This window comes from Haliotis cracherodii, unplaced genomic scaffold, assembly GCF_022045235.1.
Source record: "Haliotis cracherodii isolate W230 unplaced genomic scaffold, xgHalCrac1.p SCAF_5, whole genome shotgun sequence".
Taxonomy (NCBI): Eukaryota; Metazoa; Mollusca; class Gastropoda; order Lepetellida; family Haliotidae; genus Haliotis; species Haliotis cracherodii.
This window is the reverse complement of record NW_027266308.1, coordinates 34,064,355-34,086,630: the sequence shown is the minus strand read 5'-3', so window position 1 is coordinate 34,086,630 and position 22,276 is coordinate 34,064,355. Positions and strand designations below refer to the sequence as shown.

The following is a 22,276-nucleotide window of genomic DNA, read 5'->3' as shown; positions in this document are numbered from 1 at the left end:
CGAGGAGAAAACAATATGACCTATAGGATCAATATTAAATTATCTATATTCAGTGTCTGAAATAGCTGCCTGCTGCTATGTAACATTTCTGTCATGATAGGGGAAATTTATTCCCACCTGCCTGACTGTCCAGTAGAATATGTCAATACTTATTATTAGGGCTTCAAGCCTAAAAGGCTAAGAGCCCTATTGTAATCATGGTAATCATTCTGTTTATTAATTATTATCATCTATTATTTCTTATTCCGTCATTTTTTGTACAAGAGATAACTCAATAACCAATGATAAGCACTCCAAAACAATCATCAGCAAGAATCTGAAGACTGTTCCCCTAACAATCTCATGGCTCTAGACTCAAGGACAAAGTGCAGATATTTCAAAGTTAACTCACTGAAATCAACTTTTACCAGCAACTATCTCAGAAACCAATAGTCTGATGGCCTCCAAATTCTGGATACGGAAGTGGCATCAGAAACCCATCACTGTTACCATGATATCTTATGTCGCTAAATGGCATCATTTGGCAGCCATATTGGACTTTAGTTTTTGCCATGTATTTAACCATTTTTCTCAGTACTTGTCAGCCAAAATCTGCTCGAATGAAAGTATCCAATCAAATGCTTCCAAATTCTACATACTTTGTATCCAAGTCGCCAGAAAACATGTCAAATTATGTCTTTGATGGCCACCATATTGAGTTCTACTCGATATTGGCTGCTGAAGATGATATGTTCTTGGTCATGTTAAAAGCCAAGTGATGTTGCATGCAAATTGGATTCAATGTGTACAGACCCATCTTCCCAAGACAAGAGAGTTAACTGACTATAAAAGGCTGGTATTATGGAGTTACATTTTGGCTGGATTAACGAGTCTATGCATAGTCCAATCAAAATTGCGCACCAAAATTGAAATCTGGTTTGTAAACTGTCATGCAAATTTCGGTCGATTGTAGGATTTGCAAAGCATGTGCACCACCAACTCGTTGTCAGCAGATATTTTCCAAATCTTCTCATGTTTTTAATCAAGGTGGTCAGGTGATTTGATGCATTTCGTGATGTAAGACACATTTTATCACAATATAGATATTGATTATCGATCCGATCGTCCTGACCGGGTGCAACCATTTTGTGTGAAGCAAACGCAAGTGATACGAGAGGTGGAATCTGATTGGTCCCTAGGAGAGGCTTAGAAGGGACACAATTGGTAATAGCCACTGGTGGCACTACGACCGAGCCCAGTAATTCCAGCCTCAGTCGGCAAGGGTGGAAACTTGACTTTTAAAGTCAGCTAACTCTCTTGCCTCAGGAAGATGGTACAGACCTTATTTGATATTTTTGTAGGGAAGACATCTTCTGCAATATTTTCCTCTGAATACAGCAGCTGCATTATTTGCACAATTTGCAGAGATTGTCTCTCACCACTCTTAGATATCTCATTTGGTTGCCACCATCTTGGATTTCACTTCTGTTTTTAACTATTTCATAAAGTTTGCTATAAAAAATCTGCAAATTTGCAGTACATTGCAACATTAAAAAGGTGAGGTGAGTCGAAATAACGTTGCATCCTAGATTATTGCACTTATATAGCACGTGTGTGTGGCTGCTTGTACTTGTCCGGACTAATGCCGATTTTATAGTGCCAGCCAAATGAGATACCATGTCGCAGTTTAACATGAATACCCCACTCAGACACAGTTAACGGACGACCAGTCCTTGTTTGTATGTCCTTTGTATGGCGTCCATTTGGATTCTAGTAGTTCCTTAATAGAAAGCTTTGCAAATTGGCATGATGCATAAATCAATAGACACTGGACCAAAAATGTTCTTTGACGCTTGTCAAAAGTTGTGTCGTTTGGCAGCCAATTTGGACTGAAAACTGTCTGAATGCATTAATAAATAGAAACGGCATAAAATGTCATAAAGCTCAGACTCTACTGGCCAAACAGCTTCTAGATTTGGCATGTGGCACCATCATATTAAACAAAATAAGATTTGGTTTGACTTTACACCAGTTCCTCCGTCAATGTAAAAGCAGCGAATAGTGGTGTTTTTTAATGCAATTTATAGATGTTTCTTTCAACACAAGGACAAAACGCCAATAAAATATGGGCAATACCCCCATTTACTGCCTTCAACGACGGACATTCAGGTAAAAGTATAACAATAACCTTGGAATTATCAATCTTGCTGACTGTGCTTTTGATTTGAGGTTCATAAGTTTTCCTAAACTTCATGTGGTATATCAGTACTTAAATCCAGAAATATAAGCTTTGATATAACTTGAGCTAAAATCATAGGACAAATCTCATTCAAACTAGATCTTAGGTCTCGCTACCTCAAAACAAAGATCTGAGGACATCCCGTTACCAATTACAGGTCTCACCAGAACAACCTTTCACATACTTTGGCCGGCTGAAAAAACACTAACAAAAAGTTAACATTAGCCAATCAGAAAGCAGCTTTCTCTACCTTTATGGCATAAGGTTCAAACTGGCGACTTCCTTTCTGGACTATGCTTTGATAAAGAAATTGATTAAAAACTTGAAAACTAATAAATGACCGAGAGATAGACCATGATTTTGACGAAATCAGTGATACAGCCCACCTAAGTGAGCTAAAATGATGAAGAACATAGATACCTAAGTCCTTTCTGATTTGCCAAAGGTGTGGGGATGCGACTGGGCAAGTACCTCAACCTTGATAAAGCAGTAAGAGTGGTGTCCTTGGAGACCAACATTGCCGCTCAGTCATATTTGTATTTATTTTTGCAGTTATTTTAAATTTACTGTATTAAAAAGAATCTCTTTACATCATTCCAAATCACAACTGAATTTTTTCTGAGTCATATCAACATTGCCTGGTTATCAGCTTCAGTGTTTGTGAACATTTGAACCAAACATTTGAGTGGTTCATCTCAGGAAGCAGACCAATCGAGTGGAGTTTCTATGAACCAAAGAGGAAATATATATTTAGTGATTTCACAACCTCACACTGAAGTGTCAAAATCAAAAATGACCTACCCAACCCACGTAAACGGAGGACCACATGCTAGATTTTTTCGTCTACTGGGGTATTAGGTTTTGGTTCAAAGCTGATCTTTCTTCTGACAACCGATCACAACATCCATATTTCATTATCCATCTCAGATGAGATGTTTAAATGCAAAAGTTTTCCAATAAAAAGACGCAGAAGAAGATGAGTTGCAATCGTATTCACACTAGCTATAACAGGGTGATGGCGATAAGAGAAATAACTGTACATTACAAATCAATAATACAATTTTTCAAAATTGCATTGTACCAGATACCTTCGTAAATTTCTAAGTTTTTCAGCTGCCATTTTTAGCCGTTTCACTAAATTAGTAGGGGCTTTGGAGACATCCCCACCACACAAGATCATTGTAATAAAAGCTTTCGTTAGTAAATATCATCTTCAGTCACCAAAGACAATTAAAAATACTACACGTTTGTTGAAAAGTGGCCCTGCTGCAGAAAACTGATGACGTTGTTCCACGCCATTATGGAGCTTCTATTTTCGAGAAAGTTTTCATTGTTAATGCCTGATGTTTATGAATTGCTTTGGTTTTCAGTTTTGTGGCTTAATCATATAAAACCATACAAATGCACACGTGGTCATTTTCTGCTTATTTTCAGCTTTATCCCCCTATTTTTCAAAAAGAAACACTATCACATGCCCGTGTGTTTGAAGCATCAAATACATATGGCCAACAGGTATCCAGTCTAATGCAAATGTAGGATGGTACACTATATCTTGCGGTAGTTAATCAATAATGAATAGTAATGGTGCACGCTTACATACCTATAAAATATGTCATACACAAAGTGTTACTTATTCTTTGTTCAACTTTTATGACACATCAATCAGGATTGATCGCTGCTGATTTTCTTTACCGAGTTTGGTAAACAAAGTACCTGTCATTAGCGACTCAAGGGCAAGCAACTCCATATATTATCGCAGTATGGCTATGTTGTGGTGTGATATGTGTAGATTATGTGGCTTACATCACTTACTGTTTTGAATTGTGCATAATTAGTATGCATACGAACTAGGCTGGATCAAGGGACTTCGTCTAAACAAATGGGTTCTATGGGGCCTATTTCGAATGGAGGTATGGGTTAATCTACTTCACAAACATTCCCGAAACTATCATAAAAAAAGTTAACATGTATATTTACGAGCAATCATGACATACCGCAACCAGTCCTGTATTGATCAAGTGATGAAACATCATGCTTAGATTCGCAGTTGACAGGGGATGTGGATTACAAGATTAACTAATACCATGAAAATATAGAGACCGTGATAATATAGAGCCCACAATATACTAGAGTCATACCACACCATATATTTTCATTTTTTCACTGGGAATAGACTATTCTTAGTCATAAACTGGAACATATACGCAAGTATCTACAGAGTGCATTTTCCTCTGGTTTTGCCATGTTATGTTGCGACAAAAATTTATATTTCAATGGTTACTGTTGCTGTGTTCAAGTTACACCTACCTATTTTAGAATTGGAATGCAAGATAAACATCAAACCATGTACAAACAAATCAGAAAATTCTGACTCAAACTGAATAAACATGCATATATGTTGGATTTTACACACTAGTATAACACCTATATAATACAATGTTAAAACAACATAAGAATTAAGAGTTAATTAGACCTGTCGAAATTTGGATGAAAGGGTATCAGCTGGTTTCGAACAGGATATATAACCTTACGAAACACTAATGCACCTATAGTCATTTGGATAGGCAAAACAATACTAAGGTTTTCACGTAATATACTTTGAAACATGGAACAGATATATCCCGAGCCGAGTACATGGAACAATCGACTCGTACAAAACGTTTTAACAATATTTCATAACGCATTATTAGACTTATGCCTGTACACAGAACTAGGCCTACCGCAGGCGTTCCTAAAACCTTACCCGATAGGTCAGATTTCTGTAAAACTATCCCTGATGTTGCATCCAATATCTTCAAAGATGGTTCTTTTGTAGTTAAAATGATGGAATTAAGAGACGAATGATACGTTACACCTGTAACTGTTTCCCCAACGGATAAACATCCGTCTTCCCCGACGAACCACTGCTTGTCAGTGGCCGCCATGCTACCATCTAAACTCTCGTCCTCAACATGACATCACGACTAATTTCGGAACTTGATTTTTTCTACGCTTTTATTAACGTTTGGTAATCCGTTTGTTAAATTTTACCGAGAATATACGTGTATAGCATGAGCACACGCGTTTTCTATAAAAAGATCATTTTATTGCATTTTTTCACAGGGACGTCACGTGATGGTTTCGAATGATGTTACCCACAATACAAATGCTCGTAAATAAACTAGACTGGGTTCCTGTCTATCTGAACTAGTAGACAGGCGGTGGATTTGTCGTAGGCCGCGATTGGATGACACTAAACATAGCGTTCATTGGTCCTCGGTATCGAAAACAAATAGTGGACGACGTGAAGGTTGTTAAAAACTAGCGAAGTAAAGATGCTGCCAACAAAATTAACATTAACAGAGCAGTTTGTCGTAATCATTTTCACTCAAAACGATCTTTTGAGGTGTGCGCATGTCTCCAAATTTATGCGCATTCGTTACTCGATTCTGGAAGTTAGAACATATATTTATATGTCCCCTTCAACCCCCACCAAGTCTTCAAAGAGTAGCAAAACTCAAAATACACCACGAACACTTATACAGTGCTAAGTAGGCCTACATGTGTCAATATCGCAATTTGTTACATTAAATACTAAATTACCAGTCACAGCATCATTTCATCTTTTGAAATCAAAATATATTATACTTACTCAGAGAATTCAATTACAAAAGCATATATATATATATATATATATGAATTCCTCATACATTTTAAATTCAGCTGTCAAACATCACCAATGATCTAGGCCTAGATGGAAACAAGCAAAACAAAACAGGTGTAGAAAAGGAAAGCTGTGCTCTGAAAACCGTACTTTTTTTGAAAATGTTGAAAAAGCCGAATCCAGATCATAGATTTGCAGCGTTTTCTACTAATTGGAGAAATCCATTCATCTATTCGTCGCATTATTTGGTCATATTATTGAAGAATTAGGGGATTGGGTAGGTAGATTACAGTGATTTGGTAAATACAAAGGAAAGTGTCAATAAAGTTCCACGTGACGCCATGACTGACGCAAACTCGTGTGGGCAAAACTGTATGAACGTTGGAGCTTGTGACAACGTCCAAACAATCTTTGACTATCACTCCATGAAGGTTCATTCTTCAATTAACTCAGACAAAGTGAAAGTCTTATAATTTTGTATATCACTATTTCATACATCGAGGAATGTAGCGATAGATCTAAACCACAAGAAAAATAAATGAATATAATAAATATATAATTTTTTATTCACTCACCAATAACGAATTCCTGTGATCTGAACGTGTGACTCCATGTTCATACTGACAGCCATACAGAACCAACCGCGGAATAAAATAGTTCCCCTAAAAGAGAAGTCACATGTGCGTATGTATGCACAACTTGCTCTACAGGAACATCTCTTAGTTTGTTTACAAAAAATGTTTTCAAATAATATCATTATTGGATGAGAGAGGTCTGTTGAGAACAACCTCAGTAAGTCAGTCACAATGACGTCGGGATCCATAGTAAATTATCATCAAGAAATACAATGGCCAAGTTACGCACTGTGGAGCTATGAGCCGATGTCTCTGTGCGTGTGTATATCACCCACTCGTCCTTTGATGTCATAGTGGAAAATGGATTTTCGTATTGAATATGTAACTTTATACAAAGGCATACAAATGCATTTGATATCTCATTGTCGTTCAAATAACAGGTTGAAGTTTGTCAATTTAAAAAGAATCGTCCCATAGTACTTTTAGCGGTCTACGATAAAGAGAGGCGAAAAAGAATATCCCGAACAACATCATAACCGGATTTGGTACAACTGTTTACCACTTTATTTGGACGCCGCCCTTTGGTTTAATCGCGCTAAACTTGCGTCGCGTACCAACAGTGGAACCAGTTTAGTAAATAAACTAGACTGGTACCCTGTCCTATTATCGGCGATTGAATACAAATACAAATGGACTCGCCTATTTGGTCATACGGGCCCATAGTTCAGGGCTTCAACTTTTTTAATTATGACGTTATTTGTTTGTTTGTTTGTTGTTTAACGCCGATCTCAGCAATATTCCAGCTATATGACAATGGTCTGTAAATAATCGAGTCTAGACCAAACAATCCACTGATTGATGTCATGAGCATCGATCCACGCAAATGAGACACGATGACATGCATCAACCAAGTCAGCGAGTCTAACCACCCGATCCCGTTAGTCGCCTCTTTCGACAAGCATAGTCGTTACAAGCATGGGTTTGGGGCGGGGTTTTTTCAAGAACCGAGAAATTAATTATTAAGATCCAAAAATCGATTTTTAGAATTCAACAAATATCAGCATCCAAATATATTTCAAATTTGTGATATCTAAAGGGCCGGTCATTAATTATCCCCCGCCCAACAATGTTGGCAGAGGACATAGAAAAGGGCTCCGTTCGTCCGTCACGTTTCGTTTCCGAGCATAACTCAGACACCGTTCAATATTTTTTCACGAAACTAAGCAGGTCTGTCAAGTACATGCTGAACTGGTGCCTTTTTCTATTTAAATTTTTTTGAGATTTTTATCTTTTACGTTTCCATGGCAACAAGATGGACTTAGTTTCCAAACTCTTCCAATTCTGCAACTGGGGTCGGGGATATAGCCACGTTAGTGGCAAACTCTTGTTATTACTGGGGTGGATGGATCAGTGGGAATCAGGGGAGGGTCACCAAAATTGTGTCTGTCTCGGGAGAAACATTTTGTAACAAATCGGAAAGTGCTTTTGTACAAGGACATAGCTAGGGAGAGTTATCCAAACATGACAAGCATCACGGGCTTAGTTTTTGGTGCATCTGAAAACCTCTGAAACCTCCGCTACATATCGTTCCTCGGTCTTACCAGAGACCATGAAATAGATCTATTTTATGGTCTCTGATCTTACCAATATCGAGCTGATTACAGTTTCTGCGTGTTAAATGGGAGCACGATTTACTGAAACTTAGACGAGGAAATGTGTTTCTTAACCTAGACGCTTTGTTACGGCCGTCTGTCAACTTAGACTGGTACCCTGTCCTAGTTTCGGTGCGCAAGCTACACTTAGACTGGTTCGCTGTCCTCCATTCCACACACCTTCTGAACGGTGTCCATCCGATCCGTCGAATTTCTGAAATTAAGGTAGGTAAAATAATTCTACGGATAGGGAAAGTATATTCGTGTTTACTTAACGTGTCTGCAGTTAGCGTATTCCATTATTTTTTCTCATGGGGGTGATAGGGAACTTGACGCTGTTAGGGACAGTATATGACACCTGACACGAGGACTTGGTTATTTCATATTCTTTATTCTGTTGTAACAAAGATATAACAATACATTTTCACATACATACAGCAATAACAGCATGATAAATAATCAATATGTATATTATCAAACATTTAGTTTACCTTCATGATTCTAACAATTTTCATGATCTTTATTCATAAAAACGTTTACAATAGCCACGTGAACATACATACACAAACATAATAAGTAATCATAAACTTATCAAGTAATCTTCATTCATCAATGATCTTTATTCATTAAACGTTAACAATAGTCATGTTAACATCCATACACCAACATAAATATTTATCAAGTGATCTTCGTTCATTAATGATCTCTATTAACTAAAACACTCGTTCTTCATTTTCAATAAATACATCATAGTTTCAGTCGCAAATTTCATTCACAAATGTCACCACACACCAAGAAGGTTTGCCACATGATCAACATAGTCCATAAGGACTCTCTCACCACGTCTCAGTCTGTCCTTTTCCAGTCGAATCTGCTCGTCGATCTCAAAGTACCTTCGTCGGCGTCGTGGTTCACGCTGATGACCGGCAAGTTGTGCAATCTTTACCTCAGTAACTGACTGTTCTCTCTTGATGAGTGTGATGAAGCTGAATATTATTAAACCAAATTGTTCAATTAAAAAAATACATGAATATAAAACAAAATGATTACAACATTATAACAATCAAAATAGAACATTATCAAATTAAAATATTCAGTTAACGTAGAAAACGGTATAAAATAATAATACTAATGTTACCTTTGCAACTGCGATCAACACATCGCCAGTATTTGGTGCAGTTGCTACCATCCGTTCACCCCTGAATTAGTGAAAGTAGATGCGCCCAGTGAGTAGTCATGGTTGAGTGGTAGCATATATTCGACCGATCGGGAAAAACCCAGACACTTTTTTTCTACAAATTGAAACATTTTAATTTCAGAAATTCGACGGATCGGATGGTCACCATCTGAACCATTGGTGACATTCCGGGGCCTTCTTGTTACGGTTACGGAAAGATGCGAGTGGTGACGAATGCGTCTGAACACGATCTGCTCATTCGTCACCACTCGCCCCCTTTCCTTCACGGATTGGTCACGAATGACGATCGGCTACCTACAAAAAGGTCCCGGAAAGTCACGAGGTGATACGAAAACGCGCCAGTGCGCGAGGAGCGCAAGCGGTCTATGACAGACTAACCAGTATAACTACACTTTGCAGCTGCACCAAGTGGAAGATCCGGGAACCAGTTTACCCCTAAGCTGGTTCCCGGCTCCCTATGCGCGTCGTCAACTTGCGCCATAAGGCCCCCATACCACCTTTCCAAGGATCTTGAAAATACTCAACACATTACAATCACATAACCAGACTGTTAACACAAGTTTGATTGATGTAAATAGTTACTCAAAACCATCCACGTTTCAAATTTAATGGATTTCCCCATTTGACACCGCACTGATGTGCAATATTAGACTTCATCACTATCATATATATTCGTGACGCTTTGAAAAGGAATGTCCCCGTCATGCTGCTGTCACTCAGCTACAATGTTGTACAGATTTAGAAGTTTGTTTGTTTGTTGTATGTAGAAATATTCCAGCTATTTATTTGAATCAAGTTGGGGACAAGTGATACTTGTACAAATTATAAATATAAACACTTTTGCATCATGGAGTGGAAAGAACAAGTTCTGAATATTTTCAATGGGACATTTTTATTGTATTCGTGGCTCGACATGTGTCGACACATATAAATTCCCTACATGCGCATTTCGTTCACATGTCTGAGGATATTTTATTTTGTGTCAAGTGTATAATAGAAATCTTTCTCGCATAGCACAATTAGAGGATGTATTCGAAAAACAGCGAAATGTTTAGGCAAAGAATACGTTAGACTGTGTTTATTATTATTTCTCTACATACAGATATCATGTACGTTAAATGTATGAAGGTAATATTTTTGCAAATTTAATTTCCTGCAATCAGTTACAATAAAAATTTTGAATGTCTTCCCTGCTCCTGATGGCGGCACATTTAACAAAATGACTAAAAGTAGTTTGTGACGCTTCTCAGTGGAGGCTTTTGTCGAAGGCTAATGCTTCGTCTAAAAATAGCGACCAATAATATTTTTTTATAACATAGTGCATGTCTAATATTTCGAAGGCGTTGACAGCCATCGTTTCTTTGGCCTTCGTCTACTCTTATAATTGTGATATGAGAGACGGGGCCCAGCTAAACCACTGCGATAGCCCGTTCGGGGATGTTACCGAGAGTGTAACGAAGGTGGCACGCGCTGGGAGGGAGCTTTGCCTTGTGTTGTTTAGCGCAACCGGGACATGATACCAGTCTGTCTGTCAGCTCTGAACGACAACACACGTGCAAATGTGACTGGACTTGTAATTTTTGTGTAGTTTATTATTATCCTTGTCAATAATATTCGCCAAGATGTCAGAGGGCGGCTTCCAGGTCATAACACAGAGTGTTGTTAACGTCAGAGTGACAAGCAACGTAAATACTTTTGGAAGTGAAAGACGTTTCCAGAAAGATCTGACAATCGCAGACTTGAAGGTGTGTTAGATTATTATATGGTCTCTGGTTATACATTTAGATCTACGTGTTTAACCTGGGCACATTCCACAGGAACTCGTTATTGGTCAGTGAAAAAAAATGTATACCCCTATATATATATGATAATGTAAGTAGAGAATAAAGAGTTCCCGTGCAACATTCATAGTAACAGTAATTGGTCAGAACAGTAAGGTCCGCGTTGGCGGTTCAACTCTTGGTACAATCACTTCGTGCACACCCCATTTTTTTCCAAATCATGGATCCTCCTGTGTTGACGCACAAACTAATTTTGTTTTCTTCCGTTCAATCTCACACAACAACATTCATCGTGTGTATACTTTTGATAAGCATCCCATTTGTCAATTTTCGTATTGTCCAGTTTGATTTTTACAGCTAATACGGTAAATTTAATATACTAGAACTGATTATATGTGTGATACAAGATAAATATATATTATGAGCATACAATAACAAGAAATATTGCAAAAGTGAATGTGTACGAATGTATATATGTGTGACTACAAAAGTTTATTCATGATTATGTACAAAATTCATGTATTTGTCATGTGTCAAAGTAAGTATTAAGTGAAAAAAGATATGGATATACAGTAAATGTAGATATACACCGAACCGATGCCCTTTTCTGCTCCAGATTCATTCTTGAAGCATTACTCCATAACACTGTGAAACATCAGACAAATGGTGCACTGATGCCACCCTGCTTGATAATGGTGTCAGTATGTACACCGAAACATTGCATTCATGGTAATGAAGAAGTTGTATAAGGTTATCAAGACACATCTTTTATGCCATGGCCACAAAAAGTAGTGTTGGAAAATGTACATAAGTCAATCAGTTAGCTAAACAAATGACAGAAAGTTTGAATTAGATTATCCCCCTGCTAAGCTAGTGTCGACTGAAATATGTAAGGTGTAGCCTTTCTACATGAGGCTGTGATGCTTCTCCACTTCTATCAAATAAAAGGGCAAGCACGTTTGCTGGGCAGACCTACATTTTTGATACCATGTTTGTGACAACTGGTGCCATACATGAGGAAACAATGTTGTTTGCGCCAGTTAAACCGTTACTTATCACCCAATGGGGTACCTACACACCAGGAACACGCTTGTAAAATTTCAGTGTTTAATGGCAGACGTTACAGAGGACAGGCAAGGGAGATAACTCTGGTGAGTTGCCATTATTATAACCACAAACAATAATGTTGGCGTTGAATGTCTTGTGTTGGAAGCCGCACCACATTTCTAGGGTCAGTAAGGTAATGAGAACTATAGATTTTAGTTTGTTTTGCCTTCCTCCTGAGGGGAGTGTTCATAAGAGGTTACTTTTTACTGATAACAGAACAAGATTGAGCTGTTGACAGGGGCATCATCTGGAACCATGAAGCTGTCACTAAATGACAAGGACAACAAGAGGGTATGCCAGCTTGACAATGATGCTGCACTCCTTGGCTCCTACCCTATAGAAGATAACATGATTGTACATGTAAGTTTTACAGCTGTTAAAGGAGTACTTGGTTGTGGTTAAAGGAGTACTTGGTTGTGGTTAAAGGAGTACTTGGTTGTGGTTTCATTGTTCAGTTTTTGTTCATGTTTTTGACAGATCCTTTGAAGCTATTGAACAATGAACTGAGACGTGACATGGGTGATCCAACCAGCAGTGTCTCTCAAGTTTGTTCAAAGTTAATTTTAGGATGTTATAAAGAAAAGCCTTGTCAATGTTAAAGATGTGAAAGGATGCTATGCTGTGTGACAATGATTTACAGATGATATCTTTGACAAATATGGATTTTAAACCGTAGACACCATTTATCATGTGTTAAGCCTGATAAGTCAGAAATTAGCTGGATTTTCACTGTGCATTGCTGTACCATCATTTTGAGACTGAAATAATTTCTTTGCAACTTTACAGGTAGAAGATAACTCTCTAATAATTGGAGAATTTGAAGATGTTTCAAGAGTGGAAAAGTATGAAATGGCTGAGGAAGACTATTCAAAGCGAACAGGTGACATATTGGTTCAGAAATATCATTTTTCATCATTTTCAGTTTCATAACGTGATCCGTTCCGGAAACACGTACTGAGTATTCTATGAATACACAATGCCATTTAGAAAGTGGTCAAATGTAACAAATGTTATATTTGGGATAACACTTATTATGAGTATTCTATGTTGATGAAAATGGACTAATGGCTACATTTCAGCCACCCAGGACTTGAAAAAAGGGCGGCCCTCTGAACCTCCAAAATGTGGGCCATTCAGGAAATCTGATGGGTTTAACACCGCTTTTAACATTATTCCAGTTATATCGCGGCGTGTCAGCTTAATGTGGGAGGAAAGCTTGAAGTGATGCAGGTCTCGGACGTTTACCACCGGTGAAGCCCACGAGCACGGGTATGGTGCTGACAAACCTAGAAACATAATCGGGGTGAATCGGGATTCGAACCCACAATCATAGGTTACTGGCATGCCCAAGGGATGCAACTCTGCACAGGGAATTGCCGCACCTTAGAGGACTGGGCTACCCGTGCCCCCTTGTCAATTTGTGATCTCAACGTTTCAATGTACATGTACAGTAATTGTCAAATTTTTAAACTTATCCTAGCTCACACTTTGCATTTCTCCCTTCTTCTTTGATCCTATGTGGGAACGTGCTTGAATCATGTTTCCAGCTTCTGAAAATAAAAATAGCCACCCAAGCCCCCAAGCCCCCCCAATCTCCACTGTTACGTCCAAAAGCTAGGTCAATTACGTGCCTCTCGTGCAAACAGTGCCTGCTTGAACTGACCTCATGTGTGCCTCTACCACTCATTCTCTTTCGCAGAGCTTTATACATGTTATAAGGCTAGAGTAATGAGATGCGGGGATGGTGGATACATTGCTTTTTTCATTGGTTGCACAACATACAATCTTATGGTAGAAGGTTAAGTTCAAGCCCATTCTTTTGAAACATGGAAGGTCCATACTTAGTGTCAAGGTCTTCAAATGACAGGCTAACTTGCAAATTATCAACTTTGTTTAAATGTTTCAGACAGTGTCAGGTCATTTAAAGAAAGAAATAAGCTTGGACGCTTTGATCCAGAAGAACAAGCTCGTAGACAAAAAGAAGCACAGCAGAAAGAGGAAGAAGAGAAGAAAAGACTGGAAGGAATGAAGATAGGTGATCGGTGAGTGAATAGAATATGAAACTACCCACGACCCTTTTCTAGGGTCTCTGCATTATGTGGATATGCATACATACTATCACCAACCCTTTCAACCAAGCACCGGGGGCACAGGTGGCCAAGTCGCCTAAGGCGCCGCAATTCGCTGTGTAGAGTTGCGTCCCTTGGGCACGCCAGTAACCTATGATTGTTGGTTCGAATCACGGTTCGCCCGATTATGTTTCTAGGTTTGTCAGCACCATACTCGTGCTTGTGGGTTTCACCGAAGTGGTAAACGTCTGAGACCTGCATCACTTCGGGCTTTCCTCCCACATTAAGCTGACACGCTGTGATATAACTGGAATACTGTTAAAAGCGGCATTAAACCCAACTCACTCCCTCAACCCAGCACCATCCACCATCCACAAAAATAGTTAGGGATCATGAATATTGTTTTGGATATTTTGGGGTAGTGAAGACTGCACACAATTTCATGTAAATATCCCCCAAAATAGATCCCTTATGTTTTCAGTCCATGATATAAACCTGCGTAGATGAGAAATATCTAGTTAAACAAATTTCACAAAAAATACTGCATAGAACATCGGAGTGAATAAGGAAATGGGAAGCTGAACTCGTGGAAATGGCCGCCTTTCTTGAGCCCAATTAAAAGAGGATGCTTTAAGATTTGATCTCGCTTTCCTTTTGGCTCACCTGACTTGAAAGTGTTACGTAAAGTTTCACCATTGTGTATTGTACAGCTTCCCACATTAGGGGAGTGGATGACTGGTTTGTTCAATCTTTATTAGAACTTATGATGATTTTTTCAATATAATTACAACGTTTTCCATCTTATATTATTGAATATCTGCGAGTACCAGCACAGTCTTGCAGTCGACTTTGTGGTGTGTTTTGCCTTTCACTTCCTGGTTTGGCTTATCTGCGGGTTATATCATTTTCTTTCATATTTCAATGGTCAAGTTAATACCTCAGCTTATCTACGGGGTCGGCTTATCTGCGGTCATATACGGTAACAATGATCTGCAACAGTACATGCATTCTTGCAGGTTTGGAAACTTTGTGAATAGTTAGTTGTTTGTTTGAAATACCTGAAATACCATATAAGCCTTAATAAGCGCTCAGGGTGCATGGAAATTTGACCAAGTGGGGTACTGATTACAACAAGTTAAACTTATTATCAGAGATGGAGTGGCAGTGAAAAACTCCAATTTAACCCCAAAAAAGTTTTTCGAGAATAGTTACAAAGCAATTACATGCCCCTTTTAAGATTCTGTGTTCTTAAAAACACCCATATATTACACAAGAAATTATGTACTGTCATGTCGATTTTCAGTCTTTGTTAGGGGCGCTTAGAAAGAATATTTAAAGATTGGTGCAGAAGTGGAATGGGTGGAGCAATCTCAAAAACCATGAGAGATATGTTAACCAAACTTGCCACATAGATTGGTTTAGTGGAGAACTGGTGCCTTTTCACTGTTTAGGACTTTTGAAAACTTTATTTTTCGTGTTCCCGTGGCAACGACTTTGACTTCGACTGAAAATGGCGGTTGTGCTCCTTTCCAGAGCAGATCTGGAATATTTGCGGTGGGTATGAGTATTTCATGCTTGTTTATTTTTGATGCCCCCAAATGTCTCATTGCATGTTGCAGTTGTGAAGTCCAGATCACTGGTCAGCCCAAACGAAGAGGAACAGTCATGTATTTGGGTAAAGTATTTTGTATTATTGGCCTTAATAGGTGTTTGGGATGGCAGTGGAAGTTTCGAATATGTACTGATCATGTCTCACACTATGCATTTTGTGTCATTTTCCTAACAAGATTTGAGAACTTTGCTGGCAAACACAGCCTGAAACACGTTGAAACACCTTACCCAACACAGCGCACCCATGAAGCATGAGGCGGCCCAAGGTGTCATTCTTGTCTCTTTTGCCAAGTGATCAAGACTTGTGTTTTTTGCTCAACACTACACTTCATCAAAGAAGCAGAGTAGAATGTGTTTTTACACCACACTACATTTCGCCAACTTTAATTGAAGTGGATCCACATATCACCTAGACCTACATGGTTGTTGTGCCAGGCAACATTTCATCAACTTTGCTTCATGCCATCCTCGACGGAGCCTGCGTCAGTTGTGCAAGTAACAGTATCTTGCTGCCCAAGGCAAGGCTATAATTAGTAGTTTGATTGCTAGGGTTTTACACACCTTCTGCTGGATGTGCAGAGATTTGCTGTGCTCAGTGGAAGCCAGGTGCTTTCAGTGCACATCCCTCTCCATTTAGATTGTCTCCGTAGAGGTAGTATTCTTAGAATTATTAACAATAACTATTGTTTTGATTTCTGTTTTGATAGAGATTTGTCCTTGCACAGGTTCATTGCAAAACTCTGTCCATCAGTCTTTCAGAACCTGTTAGACTTGTCTTTCATGTGATCTTCTCAAAACTGAGTCAAGCATCTAATGTACTTTCAGGTGACACTGAGTTCAAGCCAGGCCTGTGGGTGGGAGTGCAGTATGACGAACCCCATGGCAAAAACGATGGCAGGTCAGTTGAATCAATAAGAAGAAGAATGTTTCCACTTGTCTTTGTTCTGATATTCTGCTGAAAAAATCATTATTGGTTCGTCGACATTTTCACACTTGCTCAAAGGTTTATGCGTCTTTCAGTTTAATTTCTTTGTTTCTTTGGAAGTATTTGTGATGGTCTCCCGGCAGTTTGATTCATATAACAATATATATCTAAAGCTTGGAAAATTTCTGATGTCCATAATTTATTTGGGGGTCTTATGATTCTTATGTAGTATGCTGGATTAAAACAAAATATTGACAGACTAGGGATAATAACCCAACTCAACTAGCTTTGAAAATGACAGTTGAAAACCTTGCAAAGGCCTTGAATATTAGTTTTCAATATCTGTATGAACCTTGAATTATTGTTGGAATAGGTATTGCCTGGTTCAGACTCCATTGGAGGCAGGGGTGGACAAATCGTCTGAGGCAAAGTTGCGTCACTTGGGCACGCCAGAAACCTATGATTATGGGTTCGAATACCGATTCGCCCCGATTATGTTTCTAGGTTTGTCAGCACAATGCCCGTGCTCGTGGGTTTCACCTAAGTGATAAAGGTCTGCGACCTGCATCACTTCGGGCTTTCCTCCCACATTAAGCTGACACGCCGTGATATAACTGGAATATTGTTAAAAGCGGTGTTAAACCCAACTCACTGACTCACTCAGACTCCATTATTTACAGGCCACCATCATGTTTCAGTCAAGATAGGTTAAGGTGGGCACGTTGTAAGGCATTGTGAGTTTCTACAGCATGGTTAGCTCAACAGGCATAGAACTATGTTTACATGTTTGTTCAGAAAACGTTTCACGTATTGCTTGTGAAAATGGTTATTGAGATTAGAGTATATGCTACAGTGGTCTTTTTTCAGTTATTTAACGAAAGGCATCAAAATTGAAAGTTTTGGCAATGATATTAGGACAATGTCTGTTGATGGCTTCACGTTGTGTGTTGCCCCAAGTTTGTTATACAATATTCACTGTTGCAGCATAAGAAATGTTGAAATGCGTTTACTTCTTTCATGTTTGAAAGGTAATCCTCAATAGTTATGCAGAAAATATTTGAATATCTTTGTTGACATTTTTTATTGTTCGCTACATATCCAGGTGAGCTACAGTGTCATGACACTATTGATTAACTATTAATGTAGTAAATGTGTTATTTTCAGTGTTAATGGCAAGCGGTATTTCACTTGTCAAGCCAAGTATGGAGGATTTGTGAAACCCCTGAATGTGGAAGTAGGGGACTTCCCAGAAGAAGACTTTGGCTTAAGTGATGAGGAAATGTGAAGAGACAGCAGACACAGTCAGCACGCTCGACCCAGTGGTCATTCCAGGAATTTATAAATGTAACCTTCAGAGCTGAGCTGCTGTCAGGTGGATCATTGGTCTTGGTTAGAAAATGGCAATAAAAGTGAAATTGAGAAAGATTCTTTCAATCTGAGATGAGCAAACCTAAAGATGGAAAGGACATTGTTCTCTCAAAACAGTGTCCCAAGTCCTGACGTAAGCCTCACCTGTATTGTTGAACAGTAACTATCATGTATGTGCATGTGGTCAGTCCTGGGTGCCGTTGTACAAAACACCCTTAGCACTACGATTGTCGTAAGTCTATGTTAAGGTATGGGAGTTATGATGACCTTAACGCTGAGATCGCTTTGTACAATGCACCCATATGTGTCGCACGGAAGCAAGCCACCAGGAAAAGAGATCACTGTGCTGCTTCCCACGAACGTCCTGTCGAATGGTGATCACATCATGTCGGAAGAAAAACATTTACTTGCAGCAGCTATTTCTTCTTCTGCTTGTTTGTGAGTGAAGATCTAACAGTTGCTCTTCATCCGCTTCATGACAACAGGATATCTGATATTCAAGCTGTGCTGACTACTGGGTCACAGAACTGAGTGTGAAGCATTGTTGTTGATTTATTTCATGTCCTTTGTTTTGGAGGCCATAATGCCAGACTGTGGAACAATGTGTACTGTCAGACTGCTTTTCTCGTATTGCCTACCTGCCGGATCTCTTCTGTTTGCTTACAGTCACTCTCATAGTAATACATTCACACTGTGCAGTGTTGTATACAGGTTCAAGTCTCATTGACATTCCTTTCAATGTTCTAAGTTCATATTGAAGTGAAGGGATCCTTTTACTCATCTTCATTACCCCTATACTGTTGCCTAGATTCTAATCTAAAGGATGATCCTTAATCTGTACTGCTGCCTGCATTATGGGTTCTCATCAATGTAGTGGTTCCGGAGGTTTCAAAATATTACAATAAAGATTGTATAGATGTTTTCTCCTAAATATTTACATCTTGTGAATATATGTCTGTCCAATGATTCGAACAATTTCACTAACCTAAAAAAATACCATGTTATTGTTACATGTCCTGTCATGTATTCTTGTAATTCTTTTGTTTTATAAATTTTGTTACTGTGAATATATTCTATGACTGTTGTTGCCATGTGCTTTTAATAAATGATACATTTATGAGAACAATGATTTTGGATATGTCCTCTTTAAGTAGTAGGATGGTGTAGCACCTTGGATCAGTCCACCTGATGGTGTAGCACCATGGATCAGTCCACCTGATGGTGTAGCACCTTGGATCAGTCCACCTGATGGTGTAGCACCTTGGATCAGTCCACCTGATGGTGTAGCACCTTGGATCAATCCACCTGATGGTGTAGCACCTTGGATCAATCCACCTGATGGTGTAGCACCTTGGATCAGTCCACCTGATGGTGTAGCACCTTGGATCAGTCCACCTGATGGTGTAGCACCTTGGATCAGTCCACCTGATGGTGTAGCACCTTGGATCAGTCCACCTGATGGTGTAGCACCTTGGATCAGTCCACCTGATGGTGTAGCACCTTGGATCAGTCCACCTGATGGTGTAGCACCTTGGATCAGTCCACCTGATGGTGTAGCACCTTGGATCAGTCCACCTGATGGTGTAGCACCTTGGATCAATCCACCTGATGGTGTAGCACCTTGGATCAGTCCACCTGATGGTGTAGCACCTTGGATCAGTCCACCTGATGGTGTAGCACCATGGATCAGTCCACCTGATGGTGTAGCACCTTGGATCAATCCACCTGATGGTGTAGCACCTTGGATCAGTCCACCTGATGGTGTAGCACCTTGGATCAGTCCACCTGATGGTGTAGCACCATTGATCAGTCCACCTGATGGTGTAGCACCTTGGATCAGTCCACCTGATGGTGTAGCACCTTGGATCAGTCCACCTGATGGTGTAGCACCTTAGATCAGTGCACCTGATGGTGCAGCACCTTGGATCACCTTGGAGGCTCCTAACATATGATACCTACCATACGGAGATACGCTCGGCTAATAATCGCTATTTCAAATTTCCTCAAATACAGAGCACTTCATTCCAGAACAAGTGCTATGAAAAAAATTGATTAGCTGACTTGGTTGATGCATGTCCTCGATCCCGATTGCGTGGTTCGATGCTCATGATATGAATCACTGGATTGTCTGGTCCAGGTCCATACTCGATTATTTACAGACCACCGTCATATAGCTGGAATATTGCTGAGTGTGTTGTTAAACAACAAACCAACAAACCAACCTTTTCTGGATGAATGAAAGCTGACATCAAAGGGTTTGCTGGGGACAAATGTGAAACCCACCAAATACAATTGAGGGTTACTGTAGGCATCTTTGAACAAATCGAGTCATTCCCATTTAGTTACCAGGTTGCCTGGATTTTGAATAATGAACCCACTTCATACCCTGTTACACTGTTTAGTGGACCAAAGACTTAAAGAACAAAGCCACTGGGTTGTGTGAGTTAACTGAATGTAAAAGCACCCGCCCGCCAACACAGTTTTATTATCACAGATGTTTCCCACACGCCCTGGAACGTTTTAACACCCGCTTCCGCCAGCACCTTGGTTGGTGTGTTCGTCAGCGAGACACTAGTTTTGTCGTTCCAGATGAGATGTGGCTTGTCCACACACGGATCCTTCACAAGTTTATCACGTTTATCAAAATATGTTGTTGTCTCGGGAGATTGAGCATTCATGCCTTGACGGCAAGGGAGATGTATGTCGGGGTGGCGCTATAAAAATCCAGCAATTCCAACACACGATTCTTGAAGGGGTGATTAAGATTTTACGGGCAACCTCAAAATAAGTTGGCGTCGGGTTATGACAAATCCTGTCAGTGCAGCCGCCTTAATTCTGTGAAAAATCTCATCCTCAATTGCTTTGATGGGCGCCCAAGACAACTCTCTCATATTTCCCCCGAATATGATCATTAACTGTCATAGCAGGTAAATACTTTTGATGCTGACATGAATGACAGACCCTGCCCCGTAACTCAACCGCTTTGAGTATTAGCGTATTTTCTCCATCACAAAACTAACTCTATCAATTTAATACTGCCCAATTTGAATCCATACAGAACCTGTTCGAGAATGTTGTCTTTATGCAGTCCATTTTTTATGGAAATATTCGAGAACACGTCTTGCCAAAAAATGTGGCAGACATGGTGTCGTTTACTTTTTCGGATATGCCAGAATACGACAAACAACTTTAAGTGACGTTTAGAAGTTTGTATGATGAAAAATAGAGATACTTCGTCCTTTAGACCAGTCGTACCTCGTCCCTGGCCATGAGGAAGCTTATACCTCCAGACCAGTAGTTCATCGTCTGCAATCCCCCACGTTATCAACGCAGTGACCCTCAGGATATCTCCTTTTTAGTCAAGTAGTTCCAAGAATACCCCGGAGTTGTAGGGATATACCTGACTTTACTCACTCTTTTGGACATCCTTCCGTGGCTAACACGCATGTTCTAGCCAGGTCAAAGGTGTATCCTCCATCAGGGTGTTTTGCTGTGTGTGTGTGTCGGTGGGGGGGGGGGGGGGGGGGGGGGGGGGGCAGAACTACTTTAGGGGAATTCCTTAATGTCTAAAAATAACCTCAAATAGGGACTGGTATCATCATATGACAATTTCTTTGATTGTGCACATTTCACGAAAACTGAGTGCCATAATAAAGAATGAATTTTGATCTTTTATAACATAATTGTTGTCACTAACGTCTGCTGGTATCGAACGCGTCGCGTGCTTTGAGCGTACTTCACTGGCCCACTGTTTGAGTAACGAAAAATGGGGTGGTGGACTTTTAACAGGAAAAGTTAACTTGAATAAAAAATGTAAATGTTGCCCCCCCCACCCCCACCCCCACACGTCAAAAAAGTTAACTACGGCCTTGCTTGTAGGGCCCTAAATCATCAGGGAAAACTACCGTAGTTTCAAAGGTTTCATAACTGATGTTACCAAATATTCAAAGTGTTCAAAACGGTGTACGGCCCACTGTCCGAGAGCGACATCGATTCAGGCTATGAATGATATGCAGGCTTTGAAGCCCGACAGATCAGGTATATATGCCGGGTCACCGAAATGAAGCGTCCATTCGAAGCTATAACAGAGAATGCTCGACTTACTAAAATTCGCGCATCATGGAATTTG

General features: G+C 39.6%; 3 protein-coding genes across 5 annotated transcripts in view; 1 reads left to right on the top strand and 2 right to left on the bottom strand.

Annotated features, from left to right (window-relative positions):
- The window catches only part of LOC139442388 (dual E2 ubiquitin-conjugating enzyme/E3 ubiquitin-protein ligase BIRC6-like), a 77,952-nt gene extending 72,802 nt beyond the window's left edge, over nt 1–5,150 (bottom strand). For all 3 annotated transcript variants that reach the window (XM_071223191.1, XM_071223192.1, XM_071223193.1), the window contains exon 1: nt 4,962–5,150. In XM_071223191.1, the coding sequence (XP_071079292.1) occupies nt 4,962–5,142 (181 nt within the window). In that variant the 5' untranslated portion in view covers nt 5,143–5,150. The remainder of the gene's footprint in view (nt 1–4,961) is intronic.
- A 5,645-nt stretch (nt 5,151–10,795) lies between these two features.
- On the top strand, nt 10,796–19,233 carry LOC139443225 (tubulin-folding cofactor B-like). Its single transcript, XM_071224197.1, has 7 exons — nt 10,796–11,031; nt 12,391–12,534; nt 12,961–13,054; nt 14,081–14,216; nt 15,863–15,918; nt 16,680–16,752; nt 17,944–19,233. The coding sequence occupies exons 1-7, from the start codon at nt 10,909–10,911 to the stop codon at nt 18,062–18,064; spliced, it is 747 nt and encodes a 248-aa protein (XP_071080298.1). The 5' UTR covers nt 10,796–10,908; the 3' UTR covers nt 18,065–19,233.
- Nucleotides 19,234–19,261: 28 nt separating this feature from the next.
- LOC139443660 (glutamine-rich protein 2-like) lies at nt 19,262–20,825 on the bottom strand. The gene is made up of 2 exons (XM_071224604.1): nt 20,624–20,825; nt 19,262–20,022 (listed from the first exon to the last, which is right to left on the bottom strand). The coding sequence occupies exons 1-2, from the start codon at nt 20,823–20,825 to the stop codon at nt 19,262–19,264; spliced, it is 963 nt and encodes a 320-aa protein (XP_071080705.1).
- Nucleotides 20,826–22,276: the final 1,451 nt, after the last annotated feature.